The sequence below is a fragment of the Aedes albopictus genome, chromosome 1 (genome assembly GCF_035046485.1).
Source record: "Aedes albopictus strain Foshan chromosome 1, AalbF5, whole genome shotgun sequence".
In the NCBI taxonomy this organism is placed as follows: Eukaryota; Metazoa; Arthropoda; class Insecta; order Diptera; family Culicidae; genus Aedes; species Aedes albopictus.
In genome coordinates, this window is record NC_085136.1 from 191,061,990 (window position 1) to 191,084,482 (window position 22,493).

A 22,493-nucleotide genomic window follows, 5' to 3' on the forward strand; every position below is an offset into this window, starting at 1 on the left:
AGGTAAAAAACCTCGACGTGAAAGAGCTTTTCACGAGATTGGGGAAACCAAACAGGTGTAGGTGGTTATCTGTGGCGATCGCTAATTAGTCCATGTAAGTAGGAGAGCTCACGGTCTGGTCGGCACACGAGCCACCGAAGTTTTACTCCAGGTCTTGGACCTGAACACAAGTCGTAGAGCTATAACGGTCTCGATAGAAGCAAGCTTTGTAGATGATGTGAAGCTGAAGGCCAAAAGGCGCAATGCTCCGCAAACCCTTCCAAGTGCTAGATTTATTTCAGGAATTCCGCGAACAACAAGCTCATGACGAAACACCCAAGGTTCCTGGCCTCCATTAGTGCCTTCAACTCCAACAGCGCAGTAATGCAGCAAAACCTGAACCACTATGATGCAGCCCGTTAACTGCTCTGCCAGGCAGTCGTTGAGCGGGGTGCGGGTATTGTCATCAATGTAGACCCACACCAAGTATCCGCTGGTGACGACAATTGGGTCACAGATGAATCCAAAATGGCGGCAGTATGGACAACGGGTAAACAAACACCTAGTCCAGGAGTTTGTATCTACATCTTACGAGGGCTTCGTGGTCGCCAAGGTGAATGAGGTCTTTTTGTTAAGTTTTCTGCGGCTCCTCGATAGTCGAACGAGCAGTTCACGCACAATACATACAATTGACGCGGCACAAAACGATTGCGTAGCCCATCACACCCCAAGCTCCCGCAAAGCTTTCACACCGAAAAACCATGTCACGACAAACACAATTGTATGGGGCACGGTCCCCGGAGTGGGTGAACTTAGTAGAACAGACGGTGACTGCTGCGCCGGAAACCGAGAACCAAAACGCAAAGTGATGCTTTGTGCTGTTCACAAAACTCAGCTTCAGTTGTGGCCTAAATGTTTTATTCCGAGTGAAAGTTTCCAATTTATGTTGGAGTGGAATTTAGCACCGTGTAAAAACGCCAAAGGTTTGCCTTCCATTTTCCACCAAAAGCTTCGCCACGGCCAGCCAGCCAGCGGCAGTGCTTACCGGCTCATTAAAGTTGTTCTGGAGTGCTGATGTTCCGTTTTCATTATGCTTACGCTTTATGTATGTTAAACAGTGCCACTTCTTGTTGCTTGGTTCAGTTTTTATGGTGATAATTTTCAATCCTATATATAGTAGTAAGTAGGGATACTGCTTGAGAAGCAGTAGCACAAAGAAGTATAAAAAATATTACACGAAATTTGTTCTGAAGTGGCTTCTACTGAGGCAATTTGAAGTAAATAATCCGCGCTAGAGGGCCCACAACTGTGTGTTCATTCCAGGATTTCGGTGTACATGTACAAGCCCCGTGTGGTGCGGTTTTGACAGTTGTTTTACCGTAATGCCGCGAGGGTGGCAGGGATTCGGATGCTCTTTGTGTAATAAACGCCATTACTGATTTTCAATGGTTTCGTGGCTCGTTTGGGAGGGGTTATTGGTAATTTAAAATAATGATCCCCGAAATAACGGGCCAGACACGATGGCGCTACAACATTGCCTTCATTTCAATTTGGGCATTACGTGCCGGTAGAATCCAGGTTCTTAGGCGCGATAACATTTGTTGTGTGCGTAATGTGGTCACCTGTTATGCATAAATCGTGTGCCATTATGCGAGATGCTTTGGCAGATATGCGGAATGTTATCATTTAAATTGAATCGGTATCTCTGGACTACACTCTTTTTTGCATTGTTTCTTTAAATATAGGACCGTCTATTTATTACGCAAAATATATTCTGAACTGTACAGTTCTACGTGGAACACAGCTAACGAGATGATTGACCCGGCGAATTCCCAAAGTTTAGATGATACACTATTAAAATTATTTAGATTGTTTACTAAATTATTGGAATAAAATAATAACTATCTTTCAAACTCCTTTGTTATTTAATTATTAAAAGTAAAGGAAAGTCAAAGAATAATCATTTTCCAAACGAAGAAAAAAACAATTTTATAGCCCACGGCACACATGCCTTGCCAAAACCTCATCTTTTCATAGTTATTCAATAAACCAATGGTGATACTTGATTATTTGAATTATCAGTTAATTACGGTAAATTTCATGCCATATCAACCGCCCCCACACAATATACGCTGCCAAAGGGCTGAACAATATTTCGAATTGTTTGAATCGAATTATCAAGATCTTTCAGTCCATTATTTTCCGATGACATCAATATTGATTTCATGGAATCTCCGCCCAAACCCGAACCCGATAATGAGAGTGCCATGTTGCAACAATAATTGCACCCAATTGAAGGGGGATAGAGCAGTTTATTTCGTTCGGGGATGGGCTGTTGACACTCAATTATGCTATTAATTCGATTATTCCGTACCATTAAAGTGTTTGCGTCACCACATGTAGTTATGGGAAATAATAAAAAAATAATCCATTATTCTTTGGGGTTATCAAATTAACATTAACGATTGTGGTAGGTTGCGCTCTAGATATATTCAATATTTTCATCAGTTGCTAAGAAGATCCTTTTTCGATTATCAGTAGGAGAACCAGTGGAAACATTGAGTTGGAATTTGGAGACAACCTGGATACTAGTATCGTGAATAAGCCTCTGTTCACTTGTAATGTTTGTTGATAATGTTGCACTTTATCATTTTGTTTGATAAACAAGTTTGTACAATAGATTTTTAAATTTAAAATTAATATCATTTGAGCTAATATGTGCTTTTGAGGATTTGTTGAGTGCATAAACACAATATAAAAACTTATGCAAAATATTTTTGGATGTTCTTCAACATGACCGGATACACAAGAAATCTTCTTTAACCATATATCACAGATTTACAGTTTTCAGAAAATAACTATCAGAAATCGTCGTAAATCGTTTAAACCGCGGTTGCTCAAGTTATCAATATCAATATATATTAGGGTAATAAGTCAGTTGTTCAATGGTTAGTACCGTAATGCGGGGTCAAATTGATCACTTTAAAACAACTTCTGCAGATAACATTCGTATCTATCAATTCAACTAATGGCAAAACAATTTCTGCAAAACCAGTACCAGATGGGTCTCCGTCCAACTACGTTGATAAATTCTTCAAATTGATCAGCATACAATTGAACATCGGTAAGAATAGAAAATTGCCTTGTCCACTAATTATTGATCTTTTGAATACAAATAATGCATCAAAACTCTTACAACTAATAAATTCGGCTGTTAAATGGAAAATTTTAAATTTAAAACTGACCATTAACGCCTGAAAGTAAACAATTTCCTGTAAAATAAACGAGTTCAATCACATTAAATCATTAATGTTCAGAATAGCTACACCACATCACAATCACCGCAGTCGAAATCGTCATTGCACATCTCTAGACATCTATGAACTAGATGAGGAAACATTTTATGATCAGAACGACGTGTAGAAACTGCCAAAATTTAATTACAATGTAGTCCGGGAATGATAAATTTCGCCCAGGTTAACGGTACTGAACTATGACATCTGTATTGGAAATCTGGAACCCAAATGTTGAACGCATCCTTAAGCTAGCTCATCCTAATGTTGATCGATTAGAGGGATTTCGAAGCGGTTCAAGATATTCCAAAGATTCAGTAGGCATCAGGAATATATCCCCTGAGACTTTCTGAAACCTCTTGTGAACCCCTTGAAACTACCTATGGAACGCTTTTGAAACACCATGGAATGAACGCTGCTAAGACCCCATTGAAACTCCCTGGGACACCCCTGAAGTCTTTTGGTACACCTCTGGAGCACTTAATAAATTCCCTGAAATCCAATGGAACCCCCATTAAACCCCTGAGACTCCCTGGATATCCCTGGACCTGAAACACCATGGAACGGTTCTGAACTCTCTGAAACCCTTCTGAAGCGCCCCCTGAAACCTCCTGAGACCCCCTGTGACACTCCAGGAACGCCCCTGGGACACCTCCGAAACACCCCGAAGCCCTATAAAACACCCATGAAACCTCATGAAATATATGGAAAACCCTTGGAAGGCTCCTGAAACCCCCTGAAACCCTTGGAACACTCTGGGTTACTCCTGAATACCCTGGAACACTTCTCAAACCCCTTGAAGCCCCACGGAATGCCCTTGAAACGTCCTTAAGCCCAATGGGACGCTATAAAACGCTATAAATCACCCATTAAACCTCATGAAATACATGGAAATCCCCTGGCAGGCTCTTGAAACCCCTTGAAATCCTTGGAACACCCTGGATGACTCCTGAATACCCTGGAACACCTCTCAAACCCCTTCAAGCCCCATGGAATCCCCTTGAAACTTCCTTAAGCCCAGTGGGACGCTTTTAAAACCCATTGGAAAACCCTTGGAACCTTTGGGACCCCCTGAAACCACATGGATCGCCTTTAAAACATCATAAGACCCCTTGGAACACCTCTGAAACGCTCTTGAGAACCGTAAAACATCATATAACACCCCTAAATCACATGGAACACCCCTGGAACTCCTAGAACGCGCCTGTGACCCTCAGAAGTTTCATCAAATGCCTCTAAAATCTCTAGTAACATCCCTGGAACTCCCCTGAAACCCCTGATACCCCATGAAACCCCATTAAACCCCATGAAATCCCATGGAATGCTCCGGAAACACCTTAACACCCCCTGTAATACACCTAAAACGCCCCTGAGAAGCACCCTGAAACTCGAAAGAGCGCCCATGAGAACCCTTGAGACCCTCTGTAACACCCGTGAAATGCTCCTGGGACCCCCTGTTACTCTATAGAATGCTCTTAAAGCCCCATGAGACCCTCTGGAATCAGTGTTGTTAAATATCATGGATTTCACGTAATTTTGACATTTGAATATTGCAAATATCCCACCCTCAGCGACAATAGTCACCCAAGCAACACACAAGTCATAAAAGAATTGCAGCAACGCAGATTTTGACTGTATGGAAGTTAATCTAACGTAATTCTAGCATTGTGTTGGAATTACGTTAAATTAATTTCTATAGAACCAAAACTTGCGCTGTGCTAACTCTTACATGACATGCGTGTTGCTTGGGCATTTGCTGGTATATACCTGTACTAAACTGACATGAATCAAAACGTGTCCAAGTTCCGATGTATTTAATGTATTTTAACGTATTCGTTTGAACCGCCTGCCAATTAATGGAAGCTTTGAGATTCACCCATTTGGAACAATTGACATAGCCAAATACATTTCCGATAAAAGTTTACCATACTGAGCTTGGAAAGATTTGAACTTCGGACAACGATATCCCTCCAAATGTTTCATCTGTCAGGATTCACTTAGTAATAAACATGATTTTGTACCCTTTCATGAAGTTTGAATTTGATATATTCTCGTTTACTAATTTTGTAATAGTAGTCCTACTATTCTCTTTGTTCTTCACCGAACTATGAATAATGCTGCCTGATTGTGCATAAAAATCAACCACATTTTCAAATATTCTTTAAAAAAAATATGGGACTGCTATCGAGCGATAAAAAAAGCTTTCAACAGTTCAAACATTTCAATAGTCGTTCTATAGGCATCAGGACTAGCTTGATAAAAATTTTCAATAAAATCACCATATTTACCATAGAATAATGATAAATTTTATTACTGAACAACAAATTAGGGTAAGAAATCAAACTTTGAACTAGTCAAATTGTAATCTTAATTTGAACCATTTCAAAATTCATTAAAACGAAGTACTTTTCAGGCAAATATTGTCCCGAAAAAGGTGTTAAACAGCTTTCCGTATTATAACCTGTTAACATGGACTTTAAAAGCATTGAAAAAAGCGTTTTTGTCGTGGAAAACAGGCAATTGAAAAATCATTGTGATTTCACCCATTTCCCCCAACAGAAAGCACATTTTCGGTGCACTCGTACAGCTCATGCATTGTATCACACGCAATATGTGAACATGTCAAATGAAAGCTTATTTATCGTAGAATCAACCAACCGAATAATATTCCGCATTATTTGTCATAAAATTATCAAATTTTAGTGATTCTTACTTGGAGAATGTTATATTAAGTTGAACCATTTGTAATCTAAATTTGAACTAGTAAACGGGGGTGAGCTTCTAGTGTTGGCCTGTAGATTGCGCTAGTGGTTGCTTTGTTTACTCTTGGGGGATGAAAAATTCCAAATTTAGTTTCCAAATTCGTAAAGAATTTCGAACATTCTGAGTTGAGATGCCACTGCCTAATGAAAAATAGGTATGAGAATTAGCAGATTCATGTGATTTTTCATTGTTTAGCATGGAATTGGCTGTTTTGTGAGTTGCTCGAGCTGCTGCCGTCAATAGTTCAAATTAAGATTAAAATTGGTTCAAATTATGATTACGATGGTTCAAATTAAGATTAAAATCATTGTTGATGAAACATCAAATATTTCAATGAAATTCGGTGCAAATACAAACTTTTTACCATTTAACAGAAAGCTTATACCCGTGGCTTTCATGTACATACGATTTTGCCGTAGTAAATTATTTCCATGTGGGAGAAAAAATCAGTTAAAATTTGCACTGCTTCAGAAAGCCGCAATTTGGTTCAAATTTTGATAACCTACCCTATATTGTTTACGTATTTTCCTGATGAAAAGCTGTATTGACACTATAACACGTGCACAAAAAATGGCACTAGAGATATCAATAACAAAAACACCATAAAATGAATGGTGGTCGACGTGAATTTGTTCCAGAAAATTTGGATTTTTCAATGGTTAAGATGCACATTAACCCCCATTTTCTATTGTAAAAGTGGCTTTTACAATAAGTGCTATGGTGGAAACTCATAGGTTCTGTAGTTGCTCTATCCTTTGAAACATTTGAATTAATGGTAACGACCATTAATTTTAACGTATTGTAACAACCCATTTAATTGTATTTTTATGATCGTTTTTATCAGGGTACCTCGATGATGACAGAATAAAAATATTCGGTTATATTTTTGATTTGATTTGAGCTTTGTACAAAACCTCTTTGACTATTTTAGAGCTGAAATGATTGATGCTACGTCCTGAAGAAGATGCGGCTAAAGGACGAAAAATGGCAGAAGAGCTCCAACTGATCGTCATGGAGTGGGTCAAGCGGGCAAATTTCCGGTGGCTGATCGTTACGCTGAACAATACCGGGGAGTTGATCCCGACGCACTTCTTTCCGGCGAATGGGAAAGGCGAGCGGTGCTTTTTCATTAAAATCCGGGAAATCGTTCTGGATGTGGATTGTTCTCGGGAGCAAATCATGTAAGTATGGTGGATCTGTCGGCGAACCCGATCGATGACCTTGCCGCGATAGTGGATGGAATCTTCTATCCGATCATCGGCAACCCGCGCAATCTGGACGTAATCAAGAAGGACGTCGACAGCTACTTCCAGGACCTGCGGAGCATTATAATTATAGGTTGGTAGGTGGATCGCATTGCAAGGTGTTATTTTCACGCATTTTCTGCGTCTGTGAAATCGTTGGTCAAAATAAATGGTTTCTCAGCTACCTTTAGCATCTACACACTCAAACAGTAATAAGAAAAAATGGGGATACTGACTTGTTTTTTTTGCTTTGGTTGTAGCCTTTTCCCGTAAATGACATTTATAGAAATTTCCAAAAAATGTTATTTTTCTGTATCACCAAAACGTGTCGATGTAATTTGTGCACTGCGGTTCATTGTTGAACTTTTTTTGTGCTATTTTTTTTTATAACGAACCATTTACATGTTGTTCAATGTGTAAATGTGATTTGATGTAAATATTTGTTATTTAACAAGGCATTCTATTGATTTATCCAGCCCATGTCACAAAAGAAGATTTTATTATGTGAAATGATATCATGCTTATTGGTTTTGCTAGTTTTCCTCTATTTCCTTCAGGATCTGTTTCTTGGGATGCCGAAATGTGGAATTCATTCAAAACCGGGCGGGTTCTAGTTTTATAATGGTTTACTATTAATTTTTTTTACGGTTGTTTTGAGCAATCAGTAGAGCCGTCCAAGGCGTTTTGGTAGTGCTTCCTGTTTCAATGTCGTTTTCTGCAGAACAGAATAAGTTGACACAAAATAAAAAATACGCTGACTTTGTGGATAGATAGACGATGGTTTTGTCTAAAAAATGTTTACTCTATGGACGCTTCTAATGTTTTTAATCAGCTGCTAAAAGCATTCCCGTTATTTAGTGGCCACCCGTTATCATCGTTTTTTGATGAGATGGGGAGCACGAATCGATTCATGGTTCATGGCGAGAACGCATTAGATACTTCTGCCTATTTATCGGCTAAATTTTAGTGTTTAACGGGAGGAACAGCGGTGGGCAAAAACGGTTTAAAGCACGACTTTAAAGATAACGTCGGTGAATACTCCAGATATGATTAATGAAAGGTCACAAAACATGTCTTCAGATCTTATCACTTCTCCGTTTTCGTGCCTGTCATTGTAAACGCCGAGTTTTTAATAAATTTTCTGTTTCCTTTTGAATTGTTCCACGTTCTATCACGTCTCGTGCTGCGGCATTTCAGACCATCAAACTAATCGTTTCCTTAACTCCACACCATGTACGCTTCATTGAAAAGCGCTCCAGCGATCTTTGAAAGAAACTTCATGAACCACAACCTAAGCTAGCAAGATACTGCGCAATGGCAACTTTGGCAGGCGTCGGTATCGCACAATTTACAACCCTCGATCCTAGACCAGGTTTTACACCAATTATGTCAATTACGTCAATTCACAAAAAAAAAAAAACAAATATAAATGGGACCTAGACAAATATTTGGCACAACAGGTCGATATAAATCTAAGGTTTGTCATGATTTGCTTCATGTTGATGAGCAAATGCACAACTTGTTTGGTTAAATATTTATCAAGTTGAATGCTTATTTTAAGTCCGTTTTTGCCCATTCTGGTTGGAAGAGTGGAGATGCCAACTTCTCTTTCAAACCATTAAGTAGAAAATAGCGTACTCTTCTTCTTCACATTCATGGGGGCATCCTCCAATGCGGTGGCTATAATTTTATGATCTTGTTTTGCCTTTCTCGTACACCAAGGTGTACCGAAAGGCTATATGTTCACTCCAAAAATGAAAATTTGATAGAGCCTCCGGAGGGGTCAAGTCTTATATACCAATCGACTCAGCTCGACGAATTGAGGTGATGTCTGTGTGTGTATGTGTGTGTGTGTATGTGTGCATGTGTGTATGTGTACAAAAAAAACTCACATCACTTTTTGGCAGTAAACCTCAACCGATTTTAATGACCGACGGTTCATTCGACGCGGAATCTGGTCCCATTGTTTCCTATTGAAAATGGTTCGGATCGGTCCAGCCGTTCCGGAGTTATGGCCATTTAGGTGTTCCGGACCGGTACCCCAGGAAGGGGCCAGATATGAAAATGTTACAAACCCATGCATGCGACCCATCAAACCGCGGCATTTTGGATAACCTGATGAACGATAAGCAGCAAAATAGTTTCAGACTATATCTGAACCGGTAATGTTCCGGAACCGGTTCCTGGTGCCCCACCGGAAGTGGCCAAATATAAAAGTATACTAAACACATACATGCGACACATCAAATAGCGGCTTTTTCGATAAACAGATAAACGGTAGGCAGCAAAATAGTTTCAGACCATATCTGAACCGGTAGTGTTCCGGAACCGGTTCCGCGTGTCCCGCTGGAAGTGGCCAATTAAAAAAGTGAACCAAACCCAGGCATGTGGCACATCTAAGAGCTGCTTTTTCGATAACCAGATGAACGATAAGTGGGAAAATAGTTCCAGACTATATCTGAACCGGTTGTGTTCCGGAATCGGGCCCATGTGTTCCACCGGAAGTGGCCAATTAAAAAACTGAACCAAACCCAGGCATGCGGCACATCAAATAGCGAGTTTTTAGATTATCAGGTGAATGTTTAGCATGAAAATAGTTTCAGACCATATCTGAACCGATTGTGTTCCAGAACCGGTTCCAGGGGTCCCGCCGGAAGTGGCACATTAAGAAAGTGAACCAAACCCATGCATGTGACACATCAAATAGCGGTTTTTTCAATAACCAGATGAACGGAAAGCAGGAAAATAGTTTCGGATAATATCTGAAACGTTAGTGTTCCAGAACCGGTTCCAGGTGTCCCGCCGGAAGTGATCAATTACATAACTAAACCAAACTCATGCATATGACACATCAAATAGCGGCTTTTTCGATAACCAGATGAACGGTAAAGAGCTGTTTGCAGTTCGGAAGGAATTTTTAACCCTATCTTAATGCATGGGAAATTCCTTGCCTGAATCACTCAAGAAATCGTTTTTCTTCGATTGCAGTACGCAGTTGAGAAGAAATGACAGTTCCAATGGCAGTCATTATAGAAAGTTTCTGCCAGGAATCGGTCAAGAAATTTCTTGAGTGATTCCTTTCGAACATGAAACTGGGCTATTACCAGGAAAATAGTTTCAGATCATATCTGAACCGCTTATACTGACAAAATCGAAGTGGTGAATCCATCTGAAGGCATCTGATGCAGACCGAAGAATAGCAGGTCGAAAAGCGTCACGCCAAACAAGCTGCTTCCGCTATTTGTCAACGATAATTGCCAATAAATCCATAATAAGAATAATAAGATATCTGAACCGGTTTTTGCGGGAGGTGCTCGATACCACCGACTCTTTCAGCAGAAAATAGACAGGTATTTATCATGATCAGCTACATAGCTGCAAACTCATATTTATTAAATTATAAGTACAGGTACTCTTCGATATAACGTACAAAAAAGTTTTCTCTTTGTACGTTATATCGAAGTGTACGTTATATCGAAGCAGAGAAAAATTTAATATTTTTTGTGCGAGTATTGATGTATTCGACGAGATATAAACCCAAAATAATGATTTCGGTCAAATTCACAAAACGAATAATGAAAAACATGAGTTTTCACGAAAAACAATTTTCGTTTTTTGTGCTTCGATATAACGTACATTTTGCTTCGATATAACGTACACTTAAATTTTTCCCCAAATTGCACTAATTTTGGGTAACAAGGCTAATGCTGCAACACTGCATTGAATTGAGTGATTTCGTAGTTTATCTGAGGGTTATTATTGAGAAAAATAAAAATTTTCAATGGTGTACTTTATATCGAAGCAAAATGTACGTTATATCGAATTCGCTATATCGTGGGTACGCTATATCGAGGGTACGTTATATCGAAGAATGCCTGTACAAATATACAATAATTAACTTACAAATTCGTTGATAAAATTAGGGAGCACGATTTGCTCATTTACTGAAGGTACCTTCTCGCTAGCTACTAAATGTCTTTACTGAACTACTGCACAATAATGTCACTGATATGGTTTAAAGGGGTGTTCATATTTTCAATAATGTTGGGTTCAAATTTAAGGCTACGCATCTTTGTGTAACACCGGTTGTGTTTCGGAACCGGCTCCAGGTGTCCCGGAGATAAACGGTCAGCAAGAAAATAGTCTCTGACCACACCTAAGATTATCGGCAATCCTGATTGCTTCGCTGAAATTATGAAAGTGAAAATTTTAATTTTATCGCATCAATCCTCTTTTGCGTTTAAAATTGCTGCCCCCAATTTTGATGCAACTGGTTGGTTAAATGGAATGGGTTTCATTCACGTGTTTGCCTTTTTTTCGACAAATTTTATAAGAATCTTATATTCAACGATAATAAAATACTGAAGTGTACAGAAAAAAAATATCGAATTGTCTTGATAATGATCGGCATCCAGTGCTAGTGAAGGCGATCAAGCAGTCAACTGAGAGTATAATAAGTTTCCAAATTTGATTATGGCTTTGATGAAACTCTTGCTTTTCTGAATACGGCTGACACAAATTTCGATTTTCTCCTATACTAACCCCTCCCCCTCTTGGAAAATTTTAGTCGGAATTCAACATTTTGAGGATGGGCACAAAGAAATGAATCAAGAAATTTTTAAATTTTAAGGTGAAAAAGAGTCCTCCATAAAATTTCTCAACAAATCGCTTAACTAGATTTTGCTTAATTGATTGGGTATTTTTTCATCAAATACATGTATTATTTATCATCTCCCCATTGGCGAGTCAACGAGCACTGTGACAAAAGAAAGAGAAAGGGATTTGCTCTGTTCTAGAGTATCCTCAGGATTCAGGAACACTTTGGCTAACGTCGACGGAAAAATACTGATTACTTATTCGACGAGAAAGGCACTATCACCACTAGGTGGATTAATATGGGTTTTTTTTAATCAAGTTGAGTATAAATATAATTGATTGCTTATCAATAGTTCTGCTATTGAAGCAAGTAGTGAACAATAAAGTTTGCCAAATTAGTTAACAATCTTGTTTTTAAAACTATGGCATCATATTCATCTGATTCTGTTTGTTTCGAGTTCGAAGAAACTCAATGGTGCTGTAGAGCAAATATCGGAAGTAGGGATTTGAATGGCATTTTATCACAAATGAACATTTACGTCATAAAAAGGGCATTATTTATTTAAGTTTTGAAAAAAATATTTCTATTACTTTCTGTTTCAGCGATAAAGATAAATTATTTTATTGAAGTATTTGTCGTGTTTTTCGCCCTTTACATCTCATCCAAATTCCAGCATTACTTAATCATACTAAATTCCAGTTTCAAAATCCTATTTCCTTTCTATTTACGAGAGCGTCGGTGAGTCGCAGGCATCTCGATAAATAGATATCATCCTTTCCCCATAATCCCTTCCCATCCACATAACGTGTTTCTTATCGTTTCAGAGAGCGATCAATGGCGCTTAAGCCTCGACTTGTTACCCAGGACACATGGTCCAAATGCCTGTGCCCCATCCCGGAAGCAAAAAGGCCCATGGAGTGACAAATTTCTTAGCTATGTCACTCCCAACGATGGTGTTAAAAAATCACTTACACTCACATCAACACATCTACATGATCAACTCAAATACACTTACACAATTTAAATCTTGCCGCATCACTCGCTTATAGTGAATCCCCAATCAACCTTTTCCAAATATCCAACTCCTTGATACCTATGGAGGAGTCGGTGAGTCGCCGACCTCTTGTAAAGTAGGTGTCATATCATCACATCCTTTCCTATCCTCGTAACGGAGAAGATGGGCGTGGCCGGCAATGGAAGTTCTCATGTCTTTTATACTTCAACCTCTGATTGGATAGCTGTTCATTCCCAAGCAGCAATCCATAAGCAATTAGAATAGGAGTATTAAAGTTTTAACATGACAACTTTCAGTATGCAATCTACGAATAACTCCGTTACAACGCAACGCAACGCAACGCAATGGTAAGACTTTTATCAAAATTATTGTTGAAAAATTACTTGATTAAACAAGTGATTAAAGATTATAGGGATTTCTCGGCTCTGGCAGTCTGAGTGGGTAGCAAAAGGCTGTTTTGCTCCTACATCCGACGTTTCGGTTATATTTATTTAACCTTCTTCAGGGAATCTAAAATATTTGCAAAAACAATTTCCTAATTTACAATCCTATTTTCGAACATTTTTCCCATAGTGCTACTTACAGGAGTTAGCTTTTTTGTTAAGTTGTGTGAAGCTCTACATTTGTTTGTCCTGTAAATATCATGGCGGCCACTTTTGCTATGGCTATGAGGGTAAGAACAAGGGATTAACATTTATGAATTATAAAGTATTGTGCAAAAAATCTTACTGCATAGGTGTCAAATAGCTTGAGCGGCACTGTAGTTTGCTGGTGCTTTTATAGCAGCACTTTTTTCAAAGCTCGTTTTAGTTGCTTTTGAAGCTAATCGCGCTACCTGTGTTTTATCGACACCCTCGATCTTGGATCGGGAACTTATACTGGTAAGAGTGTGATTGTGTGTGGGGGGGGAATTATTGCTATTGCGTTTTCTTCATGTGGTGGTGTTATCCGTATTTGATGTGTTATTGTGTATGTTTACAATGTTTGTGTTTTTGTTTTGCATTCTGTTTAATACATGGAATATGCCTGCATATACTGAGCTAAGGTTCGCTGTGTCTGTTCTGTGATTAATACAATTCGTGTTACTAGTGATATGACACATTTCTAAAAATGGTAATGTGTGTGTTTTGTTGGTTCTGTCTAATATTTTTGTTTTTTCCAGGTCGAAACGATGATTTTTAGTGATGCTGTGGTCCAGAAGAGCTGTTTTTTTCCTTCAGGGAAGCAATTTGTGGATCATTGGGATTGACGCCGTTGTCCAGTAGCCGATCCAGTGTATTGTAGTGCGTTTTGTGGCCACTCATACGTGTTTTTAATCTATTGATGGTCATTCCGATGTAGCATGCAGAACAGTTGCTACATGGGATGTTGTAGATGACATCTGTTTGGTTCTCCCCAGATATCGGATCCTTCAGCTTCGTAAACAAATCGCCCACTGTTCTCCAATTGTAGGTGGCGAGTCGTATGTTTTTGTAGCTGCGTTTGATTTCCCTGTCGATGGATTCTAACAGGCGAGGCATGTATGCGATGGAGCGGTAGGTATATTCCAGGTCCGATTCATCAGAGCTTGGCGACGATCGGTGCTGCTCATTCATGCTATGCTCATTCATTCTGTTCGTGAGCCTGTTGCGTAGCGATTTCGGAAAGCCGTTTTGTTTTAGTTGGTCATCTATTATTTTAATTTTATCATGCTCATCTAGGTCTGTTGATAGCTTGTTGACCCTTTTTATAAAGTTTTTGGCTGTATTCAGCTTTTGATTCATGGGGTGGAAAGAGTGGAAATTTAGAAACCTTCCGCTAGCTATCGGTTTTTGGTACCACCGTGTTGTGACCTTCTGGTTGTCATGCCTTGTTAGGAGCATATCTAAGAAGGGTAGACAGTTCTCCACTTCCAGTTCGTATGTGAACTGGATGTGGATGTCATAGCTGTTGAATATGTCCATTATGTGTTGTAGTTTGTTTAGTGGTATCGCCATTATCAGATCGTCCACGTATTTTCTGATGAATGGGAGTGGAAAGTCTAGCTTTTGAAGAACGGTATCTAACAGGCTTTCCATGACAAGATCTGCAAGGGCTGGTGAAACAGGATTTCCCATGGCTGTGCCAGACACTTGGAGATAGTGTTGTCCATTGAACTTGCAGTAGCTAGAGCTCATACAGAAATCTACTATCTCCAGGAACAGATCGAGACAGATATTTGTATTGGATCTGATCGTGTCCCACCTCATGATAATGTTGTTTATCACAAGTCTTCTCGGTATAGACGTGAACAGGGACTTGATTAAATCAATAAACCTAATACACATTTTAATATTGGAATCTCTCTGTATCTATACCACCTTACAAAATCTTCAGGCAACCTATGTGGTATCCAACTCATACCTCAAGAACCCATTAGATTCTCCCCGGCATCAGAAATCTGATAACCATCCAACGATATCACCCATTAAATTAATCATTTGCAAGTATTGTTACCGAGCTGACGTTATCGGCTGATGAAATCTATCTGGAAATACTCATCGAGTTGTAATTGCCTTTACTACAGGCAGTTGATTTTCACCAAGCGTGTTGCTTGATTAAATTAGACCAAAAATCGATAACACATTGCAGCAGAATACATTTTCACAACAGCTGAGCAAACAAAGGCAGGTCACACAGATTTTCGTGCATTTATCGAGCAGGCAATGCTATTGGTGGGGCCATGCACATTGCTTCGTCCTGTTGCAAGAGCAGTCATGTATGTACATACCTAGGTAGGTAGGTAGGTAGGTTGGTACTCATTGCGGTCTGGCATCATCACGTGTGCTGTGCTTCTACCAGTCAGCAGTCGCTCCAAGAGCCGTATTACCGTAGGCACGGCAAATATGCCGGATTGGTTGGACGAGGTCGGCCTGACCGCATAAATCCGGATGTTGAAGTGTCTCTCGGGCATACAGCATATAAAGTTGTGCGTATGTTTGACAACAACCCGATAAATTGTATTAGCTTATAAGCCAATCAATAAAATTTGAACAAATTCAATGCGTACATTTGATAATGGTGAACGATACTGCGTTGAAGACGGTAGGAATGTTTCAAGTGGACAGGTTAGACCGCCTAGACATCATAGTGCTAATTTATGCTTTGGAGTTGATCTTAACGATTATTACTGTTAATTGTACTGCTAATAAGCTTGGTGCTTTGTGATTTCCCGGTTACATTCACTTCTTATCAATATTTCAGAGTCACCCTCTGAAAAAAAAAATACCTGGATTATTTATCTGCCATGAAGGCAGAAACATAATGGTTTAGAAACAAAATCGTCTTAATCAAACCTGAAGTTTATTTGACTTACTATCTTGACAGTGATTTTTCTACTTTTGTAATTCAATGCCAGTTTTGAATAACAAAAGTAGAAAAATCACTTGCAATAGTCAAATAAACTTTATGTTTGATTAAGTAGATAATGTTTCTGGAAAATTACTATAAATGCAATATTTTTTTTAATATGGGATAAAGTTCAAGGAAGTGTTGCTTAACACTTCAGGACGCGCGCCGTTGTAAAAAAAAATACAACACTACTAAAAAACCTCGCTGTAAGATAACATTGAGGCATCTAATGTTTATTTTTTATCATCGACCAAAAGCTTAGGATTTGTTTTGTTCGACATGGAAATGTAAGTTGTTAATATCTTTCATCATCTTTCGATTTTTTTAGTTTCCAGTGAAAGTGTCTCACGGTTCAAGTTATGCAAAAATGTGTAAACAATGTTTGACTGTATAACGTATGAAGCTTTTTCGAAGTATAACTTTCAAAATCCAAAATTTTAAAATCCGAACACAATTTTGCAAAGATATTTGCTTAAAGATTCTTGTGTGGGAACTTCCTATACAAAGGGCCCGTTCATAAAGCCCTTTGTTCAGGCATCTTAGCCTTACGCTTTCCTATATGCGGATTAACCTGTGAACTTGAACAATCAGTTTTAAATCTCTGGTAACTGGAAGAAGAGTTGTTTGTCAAATGTAAAGACAGTTAGATCTATCCCGGATCAATGTGGAATAAACAGTTCAATTGAATACTGATAAAATTCTCATAACTACATTCATTACGTTCAAAAGACTGAGCAAAATCGACTGCAAACGTAAAGCAATGAGGACTACGAAAATAAATCATGAGTTGAATGCCGACAAACTGAAACCAAATCATGGTGCACATCATGTTGGTATCCTAAAATGCAATCCCATCAAACACTTGCCACCTTTGTGCAAGAATTTCCACTTTGCAATGGGAGACCAGTTGACGAAATCCAGCTGATGTTCATACCGAATGTTTTGTAAAGACACCACACTGACTGTCGCCATCATCAGGCGAACGGGAAGAGCCCAATGAATAAATTGTTTGCTCCATTCCCCACCAGAGAGTCGTAACATCCTTTACCGTTTGGTCTACTAAACGAAAAATCACTTATGTAAAGCCGAATAATTTCGTGAATTTCTCGTTTTCATTTTGGCCATTCAGTTTCGAGCCGAGAAGCAGTCCTACCTCGGGGGCAACTTTGGGGGGTTATTCCGTCAGCAGCACCAGCACCAGCAGCAGTAGCAGTCAGTGCCAACTAAACAACAGTTGGCACGGGGCGGACTGAATGCAAAGCTCTCAACAACCCTTTCCTGCTTGGTGAGCTGGGCGAGCTTTGCTAGTGGGTACCAGGCAGGCTCGGTATAAAAACGATCTGGGACTATAAAGGTCTTTGAATTTAAGCTCTTGAATAATTAATAATCAACTACTTTCTCTTTTTATACCAGCGTACCGGGGTCGGGTCGGGCCAAAACGACTCGGCAGGATAACGGAAACTGCTACAATCGGTAGTTTTCAAGTGGTTCGAGCGACGGAGCCGTTTTGTTTAGGTTTTACACTATAAGCAAGTTTTGGCATTTGGAAACAAGTGTATCAAAAGATTGCTTGTAATTAATGCATTTGTTTGATTCATCCCGAGTGTTTCCGGCACGTCTACTTGGTTGGTTGCAAACCAGAACGTGTATTGCCAATAGGATTCTCGTTGATCACTATCGCCGTCCGATCTTCGGACACGTCGCCGTGGTCTCTAAACCACAACGTGTAATGCCGTGCTCCACCACCGCCAATCAACCAATACGTTCCGAGGTGCTCGTACCTGAACGTGTAGCACCCTGAGGAGAAGAATTTTGTCGATCGCAAAAGGATCGTGTCCTGCTGTTCGGGTTCGTTTGTAAGTTTGGAAGACCATCAATGTTTACTTCTTTTCCCGATCAGACTAGATAGCTGTGTAGTGTCGGTAGCGGTTGTCTCAATTGGCTAAGAATAACACTACGGATTGCCTGATCCAGTGGTAAGAGTCCACTAAACAGGTGACCCCTAATTCATGGTGTTATGCGGCTTTATGCTTACCGTGCCAAAGAATGAATGGTTAGGGTGGTCTAATAAAAACCTAACCACAAACGGAGCCTGTGGAGAATTAGAGCGTCCTCCACAGTATTACGCCTTTACTGCGCTAACCGGAGCAATGGTGCAGTGGACCTTGCGTTTCTCCGAGATAATCAGTTGCCCTTCTTAAGTCTCAAATTTGAGGCTAAATAAGGGCGGGGTTATTCAAATGTTGTTAATTAGCTTACATTACTACCTATATGGGTTCGCTTAATGCGTTTTCGCCATTGGCGTTTTTTTCAATTGACACCGATTTGGTTCGTCGTTGATGTTTCCTTTTTGTACTGTGATTGTGAAGAGTGTAATCCTGTCTAGTTTGGGTAGTGGCTATGGCAAGGAAACCTCAGATCAATTTTCAGCGTAAATAGCGTGTGTAGCCCAAGTGGATCTATTTCAAAAAGTTCAGCTTTGTTTTTTTCATTATAGATGAAGTGTCGTGCCTCGAGCATGCTATATTTTAAAATAACGTTACAGTATGTTTCAACCTTTCCTTATGGATGCCTTCAAGCAAGCTCTTGTTTTCAGCATCTTTTTGCTGATATTTGGCAGTATTGCTACGATCATTATATCATCTAAAGTAGCTCAAACATTGATTTGAGATGCTTCAGTTTGATTGAATACTTAGGCAGTACAGTTCATGGTTAACTTAACATAAAATTGCACCAACCTAACTCTGCATGAGCAGAATTTGTCATGAGTTGACTGATTGGCATGTGTCAGATCTCCATTTGACCTTCTTTGCACTTATGAGTGTTCCTTCGCAAACTTTGCGTATTCAGGCTTCCCTGCTCAACAAACTAGGGAACCTGTAATAATTGGTTGCGATCACATTTTATGGATAACTCGCTTCCATTGCTACTCCATGAGAGTTTAATTGTGGTTTTGTTATTACAACGTCCTTCATTGTGGTATACCATAGCTATTGCTTTGAAAGAAGCTTGTCCTTTGAGGTCTGTGCGGACCGCAAGAGGTATTCCGGAATGGAACTCGGACCTGTTCAAGTTCTAAATATCTTCGGATAAACCAGCCTTTTGTTAAGCTACGATTCTTTAGCTTCTACCCCGAGGATTGTTGCTATAGAATCGATTTAGTGGGCACTAAAAAGCTTTGCTTACTTCAAATCTCCTGGAGCGAATGGGGCTTTGTCATATTTCTCTCCAGAGGGATTTGAGTTTTTCAAACATGTTTTGAACTCTTGTAGTTTACTATTGGGTATTTTCATGGCGTGAAATTACTCTGTGGATTTATTCCGAAAGGGTGCGTGCGTTGTAAAAAGAAGGAATAAGTTCCAGATTTATCTGGTTACCTCGTTCTTTCTGAAATGCTTGAAACGCATTGTCGATTATCACATCTGTGATGTTCGTCTGGCTAACATGTCTGTTCATATGAACTCACATGTCTCCCAATTTGGGATGTCCACAGTGACACTTTACACAATGTTGTATACGTTTTCAGGAAAGCACTCGCTCAAACGTAGTTTTTGCATGGGTGATTTCTTGAAAATTGAGGATGCTTTTGATGACTTACGCTTATGCGCTTTACGCTTATGCGCTTTACAGTGTCCTTTTCAGGGCACTGATTAACCCCGTTGTGGTATGGGCTATGAGCTCTCGTTGCGCTTATGCGTTCATTCCCTCTTCTAGGGCACCCCTTCCTATTTCATCACCTTTCTCTTTCCCAATTCCCATCCCTTGTCCTATTATCCCTCAGGTAAATGATGAAATAGGCTCATATGTATGGCGATGGCACAAATGTCCCAAATGGAGGATAACGTGTCTCTGGAGCCGGCCTTCTGATACCTGATACCTGAGGTGCTCGTACCTGAACGTGTAGCACCCTGAGGAGAAGAATTTTATCGATCGCAATATCCGCCCGAATACCCGACACGTCTGCGTGGTTCCTTTATCGAGACGTGTATCAGCGAAGGCCAGTTGTATCGCCGCCTGATAGCAATCACCTACACTGTTGCTGGCTCCAAGTCCAAACATCAATCTAGGAAATATCGTTGCTCAACTATTCGACACTATCAAAAGGTGTACCACTGAGGAAGCCATCTATCGACAACGATTTGAAATATTCCTCGTTTTCACTGATAGCTGAAGAGGGTGCTCTACAGCGACAACTTTCCGACCCGGCACGTTTGCGAACTCCCAGCGTGAGCGTGCACCGTTCTGGAATCGAGAGTAAGTACCAATCGAAAAATCTCCGATCAGAGAATATTCCGACCCAAAAGCTGCCGTTGCATCCGACAGACGGATCATCCGGATTCGAGTGAGCACATTCCCCACGCCATCTGTTGGAGGCTAAGCAGCGTAGCATATTTCAACCCGATTAGTTCCAAAACAGTTTGCATCGAGGAATAAGTTTGCTTAGGGCGTCTAGATGGGCCGACATGACGCTGTCCTTCACGGCCAAAATACCGATTGGAGATCATCCGTGGACCCTCAAGTACTGAAAGAGTTTACGTCACTCTCACGTCAACGAGAACACGTGAACTTGAAGCTGGTGCGAATGGAGAACGCTGCTCAAAACCAAGTTAGCCAACCACGACTGAGAACTTAACTGAAGAAAGTAAACGACGCCTATGCCGAGTTGAATGCCGTACACAAGGGGCTGTCCATAAACCACGTGGTCATGGGGGGGGGGGTTCGTCCAATGACCATTTTGTATGGACAAATAAAAAAAATTGTATGGACCAATGACCACGCGTGGGGGGGGGGGGGGGGGTTGAAAAGTCCCAAAAAAATGACCACGTGGTTTATGGACAGCCCCCAACCAGCTGATCACGATCGTTCCAGAGGATGCAGCAAGAGCAAGAGAAAGTATACATCGACTTTGAAGAGCGATACAATTATCTCGGCTCGACAATTGGTGACTTGTTGAACGCTCATGATACGCATCTCGCTACAGACCAGCTTTTGAAACGTCTGAGTGCTCCAATCCTCGTCGTTATTGATGACTACAGATCCGACTGGCGAAAACTTTATTTCCCAGCATTTTCAATGGAGCAACGAAAATCCGAATTTCCTAGTACAGGAGAACTATGAGTTCACCCCGCAACGTTCGCAGTTCTCATTGGATCAACATCCGAAGAGCTTCCAACCACGAGAAAAGTACATTCAACGTAGCACAAGAGCCGATCAACACTCGCTTAAGAAGGATACTCGAGAACTTCGCCAGGAACCGAAGAACAACATGCCCGATCCGAGGATTGTTTCTCACACCGAACAATCCCAGAGTTTGAAGTGCAGTTTAAAGTCTCAAGCCGCTCTTAGTTTGATGTCCTGCAACTCAGTTGATTCTTCCGAAACCGAGATTCGGCAACCCGCCGCCACCGATAAAGAGCTAGGACAACCGATCAACGGCAACGCAACTACTCAGCCGATCGACGCCTTTGTAATCGTAGCCAACCAGCCAAGACAACGCCAAGCATCGACTCCACCGATCAAGAAAGAATTGAAAGCTCTTTCCGACCCTACCGAGCAATGTCCTGCAGTTTTTCCAAGCGTCAACCTGAAACCGGTCCGAAACGACGAGAGGAGGAGTGACCGCTCAGAGACCGACTCGCAGCAGTTACAGAGCGACCTCGAGAACAACCACGACCTAACAGAGAGACCGTTCCGATCCAACCGACAGAGAGTTGCATCGACATCCAACCAAACGGCCGAGATAACGCTTGAAAAGAAGCGAACGGTTGTCCACTGCTGTGCAGTTTTCCCGCTGGTCGTTAAGAATGCGTTCAACAGCGTTAGCTGGGCCTCCATCGAGTGCACCATACACCACCTAACAATCCCGGTTAGCCTATGCCGGAGACTGAAGAGCTATTTCCAGAATAGGGTGCTAATCTATGACACCGAGGAAGGCAAGAGGAGCTACAACATCGCCGCGGGGGTACCTTAGAGTTCCATCCAGTCCTGCAAAATATCAGTCTCAGTGCCTGTTTTTCAGCCGAAAATGAATGACTGAGGCGGTCGTTTTCAGTTCCTCGATGTGAGAACTGACAGAGTCCGAGAGCTCCATTCCTGAGCGACCCAACAAGATCAATTCCCAATCATCCACACACTATTCATGCTGAAAGGCCATTCGTCTCAAGCGGTGGCTTGTGAGAGTGAGTGCCCTATACGTTAGCACGGGTGAAAACACTCAACTACAGAAAATTGAA

General features: G+C 40.6%; 2 protein-coding genes across 4 annotated transcripts in view; both read right to left on the reverse strand.

Annotated features, from left to right (window-relative positions):
* Window positions 1-22,493, reverse strand: part of LOC115257165 (hemicentin-1) — a 499,013-nt gene that overhangs the window by 211,621 nt on the left and 264,899 nt on the right. The window lies entirely within an intron of this gene.
* On the reverse strand, window positions 10,573-16,262 carry LOC134285401 (uncharacterized). 2 transcript variants are annotated; one of them, XM_062846041.1, is made up of 3 exons: window positions 13,621-16,262; window positions 13,475-13,556; window positions 10,573-13,401 (listed from the first exon to the last, which is right to left on the reverse strand). In XM_062846041.1, exon 1 carries the CDS (start codon window positions 15,195-15,197, stop codon window positions 14,070-14,072), a length of 1,128 nt encoding a protein of 375 aa, XP_062702025.1. In that variant the 5' UTR covers window positions 15,198-16,262; the 3' UTR covers window positions 10,573-13,401; window positions 13,475-13,556; window positions 13,621-14,069. The 2 variants fall into 2 exon arrangements, with proteins under 2 accessions (XP_062702025.1, XP_062702026.1); XM_062846042.1 differs by having other exon boundaries at window positions 13,475-16,262.